At 42.9% G+C, this 14,483-nt stretch overlaps 1 protein-coding gene and 1 long non-coding RNA gene across 2 annotated transcripts; both read right to left on the reverse strand.

The window, feature by feature from the left end:
- Positions 1 to 563: 563 nt before the first annotated feature.
- LOC145862265 (uncharacterized) lies at positions 564 to 4,809 on the reverse strand. Its single transcript, XR_014381567.1, has 3 exons — positions 4,561 to 4,809; positions 3,613 to 3,653; positions 564 to 1,067 (listed from the first exon to the last, which is right to left on the reverse strand). It is a non-coding gene; the product is annotated as an uncharacterized LOC145862265 (long non-coding RNA).
- A 1,055-nt stretch (positions 4,810 to 5,864) lies between these two features.
- On the reverse strand, positions 5,865 to 13,366 carry metrn (meteorin, glial cell differentiation regulator). The gene is given in 5 exon segments (XM_014158886.3): positions 5,865 to 8,466; positions 8,468 to 8,721; positions 9,544 to 9,603; positions 11,293 to 11,729; positions 12,999 to 13,366. Coding segments are annotated over 5 exon segments (912 nt in total). The 5' UTR covers positions 13,100 to 13,366; the 3' UTR covers positions 5,865 to 8,406.
- Between the last annotated feature and the right edge of the window lie 1,117 nt (positions 13,367 to 14,483).

The raw sequence follows: 14,483 nt of genomic DNA on the forward strand, positions 1-14,483 counted from the left end.
CTCTGTTTTTCAAACTAGACACTCTAATGTACTTGTCCTCTTGCTCAGTTGTGCACCGGGGCCTCCCACTCCTATTTCTATTCTGGTTAGAGCCAGTTTGCACTGTTCTGTGAAGGGAGTACTACACAGCGTTGTGCGAGATACTCAGTTTCTTGGCAATTTCTCGCATGGAATAGGCTTCATTTCTCAGAACAAGAATAGACTGACAAGTTTCAGAAGTTCTTTGTTTCGGGCCATTTTGAGCCTGTAATCGAACCTACAAATGCTGATACTCCAGATACTCAACTAGTCTAAAGGCCAGTTTTATTGCTTCTTTAATCAGAACAACAGTTGTCAGCTGTGCTAACATAATTCCAAAAGGATTTTGTAATGATCAATTAGCCTTTTAAAATGATAACCTTGGATTATCTAACACAACGTGCCATTAGAACACAGGAGTGATGGTTGCTGATAATGGGCCTCTGTACGCCTATGTAGATATTCCATAAAAAATCTGCCGTTTCCAGCTACAATAGTCATTCACAACATTAACAATGTCCACACTGTATTTCTGATCAATTTGTAGTTATTTTAATGGACATAAAAAGTGCTTTTCTTTTCTTTTGAATGGTAGTGTACATATGAAGTGGTTTAAACAGTATGTAAACATTAGACATTATTGTCTCAGGTTCTTGTTTGTCTCCTTTTTCTATCCTCTTCTGATATGGCCTGTTCTGTTCTTCTGGTGTCTCCATCATAACCTATTTTTCTGTTGCTGTCTCTGTGTCTTGTCTGGTGTCTCTCTCCATCACCTATACTTCTGTTGCTGTCTCTGTGTCTTGTCGGGTGTCTCTCTCCATCACCTATTCTTCTGTTGCTGTCTCTGTGTCTTGTCTGGTGTCTCTTTCCATCACCTATTCTTCTGTTGCTGTCTCTGTGTCTTGTCCAGTGTCTCGTCTGGTGTCTCTCTCCATCACCTATACTTCTGTTGCTGTCTCTATGTCTTGTCTGGTGTCTCTCTCCATCACCTATTCTTCTGTTGCTGTCTCTGTGTCTTGTCTGGTGTCTCTTTCCATCACCTACACTGCCTTCGGGAAGTATTCAGACCACTTTACTTTTTTGTTAAATAACAGCCTAATTCTAAAAAAGGACCCTTTGCGATGAGACTCGAAATTGAGCTCAGGTGCATCCTGTTTCCATTGATCATCCTTAAGATGTTTCTACAGCTTGATTGGAGTCCACCTGTGGTAAATTAAGTTGATTGGACATGATTTGGAAAGGCACACACCTGTCTTTATAAGGTCCCACAGTTGACAGCGCATGTCAGAGCAAAACCCAGCCATGATGTCAAAGAAATTGTCCGTAGAGCTCCAAGACAGGATTGTGTTGAGGCACTGATCTGGGGAAGGGTACCAAAGAATGTCTGCAGCATTGAAGGTCCCCAAGAACACAGTGGCCTCCATCATTATCATATGGAAGAAGTTTGGAACCACCAAGACACTTCTTAGAGCCCGGCAAAACTGAGCAATTGTGGGAGAAGGGCCTTGGTCAGGGAGGTGACCAAGAACCCGATGGTCATTCTGACAGAGCTCTAGCGTTCCTCTGTGGAGATGGGAGAACCTTCCAGGAGAATTATCTCTGCAGCACTCCACTAATCAGGCTTTATAGTAGAGTGGCCAGACGGAAGCAACGTCTCAGTAAAAGGCACATGACAGCCCGCTTGGAGTTTGCTTCCAGTTTTGCGCATATGCTGCCATCTATCCACTGTTTCTGGTTTGGCTAGGTTTTAATAGTCACAGTGGGTACAACATCTCCAATACACTTCCTGATGAACTCAGTCACCGTATCTGTGTATTCGTCGGTGTTATTCTCAGAGGCTACCCGGAACATATCCCAGTCCACGTTATCAAAACAATCTTGAAGCATGAATTCCGATTGGTCAGACCAGTAGACCTTAGCATGGGTACTTCCTGTTTGTGTTTCTGCCTATAGCAAGGGAGGAGCAAAATGGAATCATGATCAGATTTGCCGAAGGGAGGGTACAACTTCTGTAGCGTTTTCCTCAAATTTGTTTGTTAAAATCCTCAGCTACAATAAGTGTGGCCTCAAGATATGTAGTTTGCATAAAGTCCAGTGTAGTTCTTTTGAGGGCCGTCGTGGTATCGGCTTGAGGGGGAATATACATGGCTGTGACTATAACCGAAGAGAATTCTCTTGGGAGGTAATACGGCTGGCATTTGATTGTGAGGTATTCTAGGTTGGGAGAACAAAAGGACTTGAGTTTCTGTATGTTATCACAATCACACCATGAGTAGTTAATCATGAAACATACCCCCCCGCCTTTCTTCTTCCCGGAGAGTTCTTTATTCCTGTCTGCGCAATGTACTGAGAACCCAGATGGCTGTATGGACGGGGACAGTATATCCAGAGAAAGACATGTTTCCGTGAAACAGAGTATGTTACAATCCCTGATGTCTCTCTGGAAGGAGATCCTCGCCCTGAGCTCGTCTACTTTATTATCCAGAGACTGAACATTAGCAAGTAATATACGCGGAAGCGGTTGGATGGTGTGCACGCCTCCTGAGTCCACTCCGAATACCTCTTCTCCGGCGGTGTTTTGGAGCAGCCTCTGGAATAAGTTCAATTGCCCTGGGGGGTAGGAACAAAGGATCCAATTCGGGAATGTTGTATTCCTGGTCGTAATGCTGGTGAGTTACCGCCGCTCTGATATCCAAAAGTTCTTTCCAGCTGTATGTAGTAACACTAAAAAAATCTGGGCTAATAATGTAAGAAACAAAACACAAAGAAACTAAATACCGCAAAATTGCTTAGGAGCTAGAAGCAGAGCTGCCATATCTGGCGGCGCCATCTTACTGCCATGTTTCCTCCAGACGTGACGCTTGGCATTCAGGCCAAAGAGTTCAATCTTGGTTTCATCAGACCAGAGAATCTTGTTTCTCATGGTCTGAGAGTCTTCCGGTGCCTTTTGGCAAACTCCAAGCAGGCTGTCATGTGCCTTTTACCGAAGAGTGGCTTCCGTCTGGCCACTCTACCAAAAAGGCCTGATTGGTGAACGGCTGCAGAGATAGTTGTCCTCCTGGAAGGTTCTCCCATCTCCACAGTGGAACTCTAGAGCTCTGTCAGAGTGACCATCGGGTTCTTGGTCACCTCCCTGAACAAGACCCTTCTCCCCCGATTGCTCAGTTTGGCCAGCTCAAAGAAGAATCTTGGTGGTTCCAAACTTCTTACATTTAAGAATGATGGAGGCCATAGTGTTCTTGGGGTCCTTCAATGCTGCAGAATTTTTTTTGTACCCTTCCCCAGATCTGTGCCTCGACACAATTTTGTCAAGGAGCGCTACGGACAATTTTTAGACCTCATGGCTTAGTTTTTGCTCTGACATGCACTGTCAACTGTGGGACCTTATATAGAATGGTGTGTGCCTTTCCAAATCATGTCCAATCAATTGAATTTAACACAGGTGGACTCAAATTAAGTTGTAGAAATATCTCAAGGATGATGGAAACAGGATTCACCTGAGCTCAATTTCAAGTCTCATAGCAGTGGATCTGAAGGTATTTATGTTTTTCATTTTTAATAAATGTGTAAAAATGTGAGAAGATTTCAAACCACCTGTTTTCGCTTTGTCATAATGGGGTATTGTGTGTAGATTTCTGAGGATTAAAAAAAATAAAAAATTATAATAAGGCTGTAATGTAACAAAATGTATAAAAAGTCAAGGGGTCTGAATACTTTCCAAAGGCACTGTAAATGAGACAATATTTTCATGTTGAACACATTTTAGTTTTCTCATTAAATGCTTTCAACATTTGCATATGAATTTCTACAATTTATAGTTGGCTTTAGGTTTTTAAGTCATTGAAATTTGGAGCTATTGGAATTTTAACATAATGTCCCATATGCATTGTGTAATTTACCCATGGTCCCTAACTAGCCCCATAGGGCTATCCAAAATAAACCCAAATTTATCACAGCATTATAATCGGGTCACGTGCAGCTGCACTCCGAATTGAAACAAACCCAACCTTCATTTACGTTGTGATGCAGTCACAACCATAAGTCTCACAAAACACGAGACTGACTATATGACCAAAATTAACCTATTTACACGGTACACTTTGTAGTCAATTTTGACAGTAGAATAAATGTTTCTGACTCATCGATGCCACAAACATACATAACTTAAGGGCCTATGTATTGGACTTGCTTGTGGCTGAAACAACCGAATCCACTAATTTGATGTATATATAGTGTATATGTTTCAGTCAGAAAAACGTTCTCTCATCCCTTCGGTCTCAGCTAGCTAGCCAGCCAGTAGCTAACCAAGCTAGCTACAAAAACGAAACGCATCAAATACACTCGCTGGAAATAAAAACTTTTTTCTAATATCATGACTTATATCAACATCCTTAGCTTGCCCATTCACAATATACTGTTAAATAACTCTGACTGACACCCAATATCGTTAGGATGCTGAGCGCTAACACTAGCTTATTAGCATTAGCCATTCCTTATGCTGAGGAAGACTGGCTAATAAGCTACCACCAACCCTGCACAAACCTGTAGTTTTGCTAACTCTGCTGCTGCTGCTGAACTTTCACTTTCTGTCTGTTCTGCCCTCTCCATCTTATTCACTGCTGCCTCAACCTGCTCAACCTGTTTGTTTTTTTGGCCACTCTTTCAGAAGTTCGGGAATATCTATATTTGCTCTGTGCTATGCCGCAGACTCTGACTGAGTGACAGGTGTTTTGCTGAGTGATGTCGTTGACATTGAACAGGTGCTGTAGGGGTGGAGGAGGGGTACAGGGATGTGAGCAGTCCACTGAGTTGTGAAATCTCGACCAATCACAGCAGGCACCGTGTCACTCCAGGGGCTACTTGCAATACCTGCTACTGCCTAGAACAGTATATTGTATTGTTTATTTTTGTCATAGAAATTTGTCAGTAAAAAAAATATTATAATTAATCTGCAAAGTGCAAGTGATGTGTGGTTATGGAAACTTATATCAGACAGAAATTATAAAAATAATTTGCCATCAAAAGGTTCGGGGCTTGATCAAAAACATCCGGGGCTGAAGCGCCGGAAGTCCAGGCTTAATGACACCACTACTTCAGAAGTACCTAGAATTCATATAGGCTATATCTCAATCAATTAGAAAAATAGTATTTTCCAGTGCTCCTAAATGTTATGTTGTGCTCCAAAGTTGGGCACACCAGTGCTACCGATGAACATTTTTCATTTAGAGCCCTGGTAACCAGTAATAATACTCAGTGTGAAAGTGTATATGTGCTCAGTCTTGTTTTCTGTTGGTTGAGAGGGAGTGTATAGCCCTTTAAACCTGTCAAACTGCCATGAGGACACAGTGAGCGACTGTGTGGCACCTCTGCCCCTCCGTCCAGCTCCGAACACCGCTCCCTTATTGAGAATTTATTGCTTCCTGAATCCTGAAAATGGGACTCGGAGCCCAACACAATTCCAAACGTCCTTTTCCTCCCTCCCTCCCTGCCGCCCCCGGTGTCTGTTTGCACTCCTCTAAATCTCTCCCTCTATCTAGCTTTATTTCAAGCCATTTGTCTTGGGCCCCCTAAGGACACATATAGTGACTTAACATTGTTGGAAAAGGCTCAGACCCTTATCCCAAATATATCTAAGTGACAACTAGAGGTTGTGGGTTTAAATCCATGTAATGAAATATAGGGCCATGTTGTTCAGCCATGGTCATCTGTAGCGTGACTTGTTTTAAGATGTGTGCATGAGAGATGACAACTATATAACTATACAACTATATAACTTTACTACATAGTTGGTGGAAGAGGCAAACATGCAGAGATAAAAAAAATAAAAAAAATCCATAACATTCAAATGTGCTTTTCAGACTTTATATCACAGACCACATACAAACACTTTCCTCCATAAGTTGTTTTTTGTTTCTAGAATTTCTTATATACACATAATATTCACATTGGTATTAACACAAAATTACACTCACATAGAAACAATTGACAATATCAGCAAACATGGCAGTTTTCGCTTTTTTTGTACATACCGCTCCAGCACAAACTTAATTTGGTGTTAACTGCTCCCTTCATCGATTTAGTACACATAAGACAACATAATTTGACTAGCCATCATGGCCACGGATATGCATTTTTTGTTCCTTTTGTATGCTAGTCTAGAGATGCTTACTGCTAACCCCAAAGCTGTTTGAAAGAGTATCACGCAAATACATTTAATATTGCTGTAAGAATTAATTATTGATATTTGGACTAAATTGTATTTGTGTTTTTTTATTTCACCCCCTTTTTCAATCTTGGGATAGAACTAGGGTCTGGAGTGGCGCCTCTAGCACTGTGACGCAGTGCCTTAGACTGCTGCGCCACTCGGGAGGCCGGACTAAATTGTTTTTGAGGTTTTCAAGGCTCAACATGGCTATCAACATTTTGGACATATGCTTGTGAAAGTTAGGTAGCTACTGGATGCAACCGCTTCTGCCAACTTTGAGACATATCCCAATGGACATTCACTGAGGGGAATATTGCTGTTGTCAGCAGTTGCAGTCCCGCAAACTTGAAACATTTCCAGCCAAACTCCCATAGTCCGCCACAATGGTTATGGTTCCAATGGAATTTCTGCCATAAATGTTTCACATCGTGAATTTGACAGTAACGTTTTGATAGCTGTGTAATTCTCTCCCGGACAAGGTGAAGTCTTATCAATTTATTTGCCTCAGTTTACTCTCAAAAATGTGCTATGCAAATTATTGATAAAAGTTAGATTTGCACGGTTATCAAAATGTCACACCAGGGTAAGCCTACACGAAACACAGACCCTATATGAAGTAGCTCTAAAATCCCAGATGGAAAAATGTATGGTGAAAAAACGATTGGAACCATTTCCGGGTTTTATGACTCATACTGTGGTACACAATTAACACAATTATTTAACTTTGAATTATTTAACTTTGAACAATGACATAAATCTGGGCCAGTAGACCTTGTAGCATTATAAGGTCTACCTTATACCCATCTCATTATTTGTTTTGGTAGTATTTTGCAGCTTGTTTTTTGCAGACAGCTTTTCTCTTAGGCTTACAGTTAGAAAATAAGTATGAATAGCTACGAAATGGCTGTAACGGGCAACACTGTTGTAACGTAATTATGGTAAACTCGAAATAAGGGGTTTTCAAATATTAAAATCAATGTTTCCCAGACAACATATTAAAAGGTAACACAAGTTTTCAACCAAACTGAGATATCACAATGAAGTCTTGAAGTAAACAGTATTATAAAAATCTGCAGATAATATTTAAACAGGGTTCAAAAAGGCAGAATTGCCCTGTGTGTACTTCGGAAAAATTATAATCTCAGAGTTGGCTAGTGTCGTGAAAGCACGTTCATCACTAGTTTGCAGAGTTTATCGTGCTTTGAATCTGCTGCGCTAACCTTAGCCTAGCGCTAACATGCGCTAGCCCAAGCCTAGCATTAATATGTGCTAGCCTAGCATTAACATGTGCTAACCCTAGCGTAGCACTATCATGCCCTAGCAATATCTGTACATTTATTACGTTCTGATCACTCCTCTTCTACGCTACATATAGTCAGGTTTTCATTTGGTTTTCATTGCTTGCAGCATCAGACTTTCCAGATCATTCCCTTTCCCTTATTAGTGCAAATTAAGATACATTTTTTTAAATCCTTGAAAAAAGAAAGACCCACCCTAATCTCCAATAAATAATTGCAACACTGAGAATAGTCCCCCATTGTTTCTTTCAACTATAAAATTGTGAGAAAATCTTGGACACAAAAGGACAGATTTCCCCCAGTTTTCCGAAACAAAACATTGAAGGAAAATGAGTGGCCATTATGAAGACCACCATAGAAAAACAACAGCCTTGTACTTGAACACTGGGATAACAATTATGTGACTTCCAAACAGATGGTAACTTCACCACAGAATTTCCCACATATTTTCCTGAGTTTAAAAGACAAATTCACACTCAATAGCTCTGAATCCATTCCTGACAAATTTCTGTTTGTTGTTACGGAAAGTTCTTATGAGAATTCTGAATAAGCATTTTTGGAAAATGTGTCCTGTGCCGAATGCTTTAATCTCATATCGTCCACAGTGTCCTTCATATCTTAACAGGACTGCATATTGCACTGGGAATGGTGCTACAAACGTCCATGCCCAACTCCTCAGTCTTTGGGGGAAGACTGCATCCAACGGGACCTTCATGGCAGGGTTGGCCCACAGCTGCACCATCGGATAGGCTTCCATCTTCCTCACCTTTCACTCTGAGGTTTGGCAAACCAAATGAGAGGCGGGGGGGCTGATCGAGTTAGGGCTTGCCTCACAGGACAGCCTCATTCAGGGGAGTAGTCAGGTGGGATTTGGGGTGGCTCGGGTCAGTCCACAGCCATTTCACAGGGTAGCTGCTGGGCCAACTTGGCCTGAGCGTAGGCCCTGGAGGAAGTCCTTGTAGCGGGGGGCGCAGCCCAACCATGCCTCGCCGAAGTGGACGCGGCCGGTGAAGAGGAAGCTGCCTACCCCGGGCCGGACACCGCACTGCAGCAGGGTCCTGATCTCGCCCGTGCGGGTCAATCGGCCGGTGCTGGTAAACAGGGTGTATTTCTGGCGGAATACTCGGGTGGCGCTGACTTTGATTACAGCCGCCCGTAGCTCACTGTCCTCGTCCACTGCCTTGATGTTACCACGCACCACTGTGGCGAGAAGAGACAAACTGGTTAGTCGAAAGCTCTATTGACCCAATTTGTTTGTAGCAGTTGTTACAAATACGACAATCATAGTTAAACAAAATGTGGACTAAGATGGTGGAGGATACATCTTTGAATGGATGTAATTTTCTTCAATACTTGTTGTTCCCATTCTAAAAACACAATATTGGTAATCACTGGGAAAATATCTGCCACGCTTTAGCTGCCAAAAAACAGCTGAAGTACTAAACAAGTAACTAGAATCCTAACCCACCAGAGGCTAACATTAGAGTCAGTGAAATTGGTATGGAGAGCTGCCTGGGACAGTTCTGTAATCCCCCTGACTTTATGTTGCCAAGGGGCTGCCACTAAACCTGATTACGGCTCAATTAGAGCCGTGCGGATTAGTCCACTGCACTGTCTAGGGTGGGGGGAGATTATTCCACTACAGTGCCTTGAGGAGTGGGGGTTTAGGGGAACTTCAGTGAACTAGAGAGGCTAAAGTAATGCTGTTTCACCTTTGACCTCTGCATAAATTAAGTAGTTCAGAGGGGGGAGGATTTGGATTTACACCAACATCAGACCTGTGTTACCCCTACTTTCAGCTAATTCAACACAACCGATTTGTAGTTCCTCAATCCTGACACAAAATCATTATCTTTTTTCTCTGCAACTGAATGGCTTTTCTTGCCATTTTGTATTGAATCCACATGAAACGGAGGACGGAATTCAGTAAGACACCAAACTGTTCTTGGTCTGGCGTGTTGTTTTATTGTTATACGGCAGCCCAGACAACAAAACAGGAGGTTGTAAAAGAGGAGAACTCACCAAAGTCACTGGTGCAGACGGCCATAAGGAGCTCTGTGTTGTTACAGGGTCTGCAGGCACCTGGGAAGAGAGGGGGAGGGAGAAGGGGAAGAAAGAAAGAGGGTCAATTGGAGAACTCCACTAATCAAACAAACACTAATTACATTCTCATTCAAATTTGTTTACTCCCTCGTGATATTGTAAACCACATAATACCTCAAAAAAAATAAAGAAGTTATAATATTTAAAAGCTTTATATTAAAAATGCGTTGAGCTCTAACCTATCCTGTTGCACACATGAAAGGAGACTTAAAGGAGGGAGGAGACGAGCTTATAACAAAGATCAAATGCTCTGGAGGCGTGACGCGAATAGAACAAATCGCAGTGTAAGGACATACACACACACGGACCAACTGCAGTGTTCTTTCAGACAGTTGCTACTTTTACGGTTTGGAGAGGAAGGCCAGTGAAACGCCAATGGCCCCAGACGTTTTTAAAGCCAAATGAAATTAAACAGCCCACCTACCTCCCACCCCCACTTCCTCCCTAGACCCTGCTAGGGTGTCTGCACCCACACCTCATCAAAGCCAACCAGACAAGGGCAACAGAGGAGGGTGGAAAACTTCAAAAGATTTAAATGGGCTGAGCTCCATTTCTACACTTTCTCAGAAGGCACTTACTTCTTTTCTAGGAGTTGTGACGGCTTCAATCACAGCTGTTTATCACTTTAAAAGAGGAAACTAAAATAGAGCAAATCCTCCTCCGTTTCATATAAGGACCCAGTCCACAGATGGCCACAAAAAAGGAACGCAGAGCGAAACAAAAGCACCAAACTGTGGCTGCATTGAATTGACTGCACTGAAAAAAAAGAAAACACCCTGGCATTTTTTAAAGTTCTTCTGGCCTTGTGAGTTCCAAGAAGTTCACCACCACCCCTCCTAGCTGCCCCCTCCACACATTCCCCTTCTTAGTGAAAAAGTCTGATAAATGAGATTCCTTCCTTCTCCCTGGCCATAGAGCAAACCTCCCCCATGCCCAGCCAGTGTGTGTGTACGTGTGTGTAGACTCTTGAGCGGAGAGGGGGTGTATTCTTAGAGCCAAGCCTCCCTACAGAGGGGCAGCTCAACAAATGAGGGTAGCATCTCAGCTGAGGCAGAGGCCTCCCTGTCTCCAAGGCAACGGCAGTAATCCCAGAACACTCATGCGAAGGCTCCAATGAAAGGAGCTCCGGGCTCTGGAGAGAAGGCCCCACATACTGGGCTTTTGTCCCGCTAACCCTCCTCCCTCTTTTTCTTTCTCTGCCTCTCTCCTCTCCCTTTCAAATCTGAACCAGGCGACAGGGTCTGTAGGCCTATGTGTCCAGGGAAACTAGAGGACACTTCCCCCACTCTACTCTGCCTGGACACAGAGAAAACTGAAAATTAACCCCCAAAAAAGGTCTGTTTGTGCTTAAGAGTGAGGAAACATATTTAGGGAGGGGGTTGCCAGAATACAATTTAATATGATTCAGAGACCCATGCTCAAATAATTACTGGAAGCATGTGGGTGAGAAGAGAATTTAGTTATCGAATCTGAGCTAAAACAAATTCTAAAAGGTGTTTGTTAGGCCCATCAACCCTCAGGGAGCGTATTCAAAACAAATTCAACACTGTCTTTTCCTTGCTTTGTGTTGAGAGAAATATTTTATGTGTATCTATTTCAGCCCAAATGTGACCCTTCCAGAACCCAGACGGATCTAGCATGGCTGTCTCCCTCCTCGTTCCAACTCACCTTCATTACTGATGATGGGGTTGGAGTCGAGTGACAGGCGTGCCGTCCAATCACCTCGCAGCTCATAGCGGAACGATGCAATGCGGCGGCTGATGTCCTGGTGGGGCGTGGCCTGGAGGAAGAGGGCTACCTTCTCGCCGGGCAAGCGGCTGAAGCAGCGCACCCGGGGTGGGGGAGACGTCTCCAGACGGTCCCCTACCAGGAGCTCCAGGACCCCGTCTCTCTCCAAGTAGAGCTGGGCCCCGTGGAAGTGCTCCGAGGGCTTGACGCAGGCTGTGATCAGGCCTGAGCTGCTGCCCCCCGGCCCCACCGCCGCAGAAGTCAACCTGGGGGACAGGGTGAGGCGAAGCGCCCCCTTAGGGTAGAGCCAGTCCAGAGCACCCTCTGAGCAGTGGAGGGAGATCTGCTCCACACTGCCTGGCTGCTGGGACAGACCACTGTGGGATGGAAAGAGGGAGAGAGAGAAAAGGGAGACCAAGTTACATAATTGGACTTCATCACCTATAACCTCCAAGCTAGACAGACTAGTCCTCAGAAGTTGTCCTCTTGGCTAAAATTGGAGTCACCAGCGTGTCACTTTCTAGGATGTGGTGCAATTTTTATAACCAATGATGTATATAAACCCTGGATGACTAACAGGGGGTGCTGTATTGAGTCCACCGCATAGCCATCTTGGTATTCTTCATTGTAAAAAAAAAAATCTGGAAGCTATATAAATGCATTTATTGATGTCTACATTTGTTTTTGACACGTTTTCTATATTACAGACGCTGTAATGCACACTTTTAAATTATATTATATGAGCTAAGTGATGTTACTGTCCCCACTGGCCACTAAAAAAAATGTGTCCTTGAAATTTATAACTGAAATACTGTAGAATTCCATTCATTCCTATGGAGGACTGCTCCAATTGGGGAGTGCCAATATCACCGTCAGGTGGCTTCAAAGCCTGGTCAATGTCCAATACTATCATCAACAATCCAGGGTTTATATACATCATTGGTCGAAACCCATTACGGAAATTGCACTGAACAATGCAGGATGTGTGGTTTGGGTATAGGCATTAGATGTGGGCAACTTTGAGAGGGACTGAGGGAAAGCTTGAAAAATAATAAATAAACTAATTATTCTGGCTAAAATGGATGAGAACAGATTAACCTTTTCAGCTGGAGATTTTCATTGCAGTGCATTTCTATAATTTTAAGTGTATCCTTTGAATACGATTAAAACATGCTTTCAAAATACACATTGAACTGAGGTAACCATTTGCATTCAAAAAGAAGAAGCGCTACCTATTGGTCACCAAATGCGCCCGTCAGTGCCATTTAAAAATGTGACTGACTTTGCATAGTGTAGGTCATTTCATCTGCAAAACATGGCCTACAATTTGGTTTTATAAAATTAATATTAAATATTTTTCCAAAAAACGACAAGTAATTTCCCCTGTGCACACATAAAACCGTTATTAATAACGGAATAACTCTCTCCTCTCTCTAGCTCACTCTGCAAGACTGCAACCCAAGGCGCAATACTTTGTTGCAAGACACTGGAAACATTTAATTGCGCCCAAAACATGTATCGACTTGTTACAACTAAGGTAGAACCTGAACAAAACATTATTTTGCACCTAGCTATATAAAAAATGTGAATGGTTCTCCATAAAACAAATGAAACTTATATAAAACCGTTATAAAAGTTATACTTGCCTCCCTCGCCAGCTGCATTGGTCTTCAGAATAACTGGACACAGCGCTATCAAAAATGGGTAGTAGCAGGATCCAAACTTTGTAAATCCAAGAAATAGCCATTTCCTTTCGTATGTGTTACGACTTTGAGAAAAAAGTGAATGTTCCAAAGATGCCGTCCCTTCAACCTTTACGCATGGGAATCACCACTCTTCCTATCTACGCGAATTGTATTTTGCAGTTCTCGACAATCTCCATAGCGTGGTAGCCTCTTTTTCTTGATGAAAAGATAAGATACTTTCAGTTACACTTTTAAACGGACTGTCCCTTCATTTACTCTGCCTCCCTGATCGTAGTGCGTAAAGAGAAAAGTCGTCTGAAGTTTTCGCCCGTGAGCACAAGTTGGTCGACCAATCAGAGTTGGAGAGGAGAAACTTAAAACCACTCATACGATAGAAGGGGAGGGGGTGTGAGCTATTGCCCGTAACATAAGAAGAATGATCTATCAGTATGCAAGAACAAGCGTTGTTGGTAATAGATAGGCGGCAATTTACCATTGTGTCAAACAAGCATGTACAAAGAAGAAGAAAAAATGAGTTGCATAGGCACAAATATGAACCTCCTTTGTTGAATTGTGAAGGCACTGTCCTCATATTTCCTCTCTCATATTATGAGCAAACACAGGGTTAAAGTGAAATTCTTAACTTGAAAGTTCTTGACAATAGGCCTACATGTATTGGATCCCTTCCTCCTCAAAAGTAGAAAAAAAAAACTGTTTCAGTGGAAAATATGAATGATTCCACCATGTACAAGAAGGCGTTTAGATAATAATGACCACTATGAAACATAATAGCGTTTCTCTGAGCTTTGCTGCTTGAACCCCTAAAAAGTGCTGGTTAGCACAAGCAAGACTGACAGAAAATTCTACCTTGAGACAGAAAAGTATGAACAGAGAATATTTATTTATTGTGCTAATGCTAACCAAGAAAAGCTCTAACTCCTTGGTTAGCCTCATCGGTTACTCATTGCTAACCTGTGAGGCCCACTGGGCACAAACTGGCTAAATCAACGTTCTTACAACGGAATTTGTCAGCGTATTGTGATGTGGAATCTACGTGGAAAAAATATTGGATTTGTAAAAAGTCATCAAAACTGTTGTTTTGAGGGTGAAATTTAAACCAGAGGATTATGTCACATCTGCTCCTGCCACGCCCTCTAGTGCTCATCCTGTGTCTCCTTGACCTGCCGCCACTCCCCCAGTGCTCTCTCCCTCTCCCTCTCTCTCTGTGTGTGTGTGTGTGTGTGATTGTGTGGGCAGAGACAGGTGTGCTGGAGTCAGAGCAGATCCCCACCAGCTGCAACCTGCTCCATAATCAAGACCTCTACACATACTCAGTACTGCCTTTTCCACGCTGCTAGATCGTAATCTTTGCTCAGTCAGCCCATGTTTCTAGCCGTTTGTTCCTGTTTCCCCTTGCCTGATGCTGTTTTCCTCTCCCCTACAGTT

The sequence above is a fragment of the Salmo salar genome, chromosome 19 (genome assembly GCF_965601325.2).
Source record: "Salmo salar chromosome 19, fSalSal1, whole genome shotgun sequence".
In the NCBI taxonomy this organism is placed as follows: domain Eukaryota; kingdom Metazoa; phylum Chordata; class Actinopteri; order Salmoniformes; family Salmonidae; genus Salmo; species Salmo salar.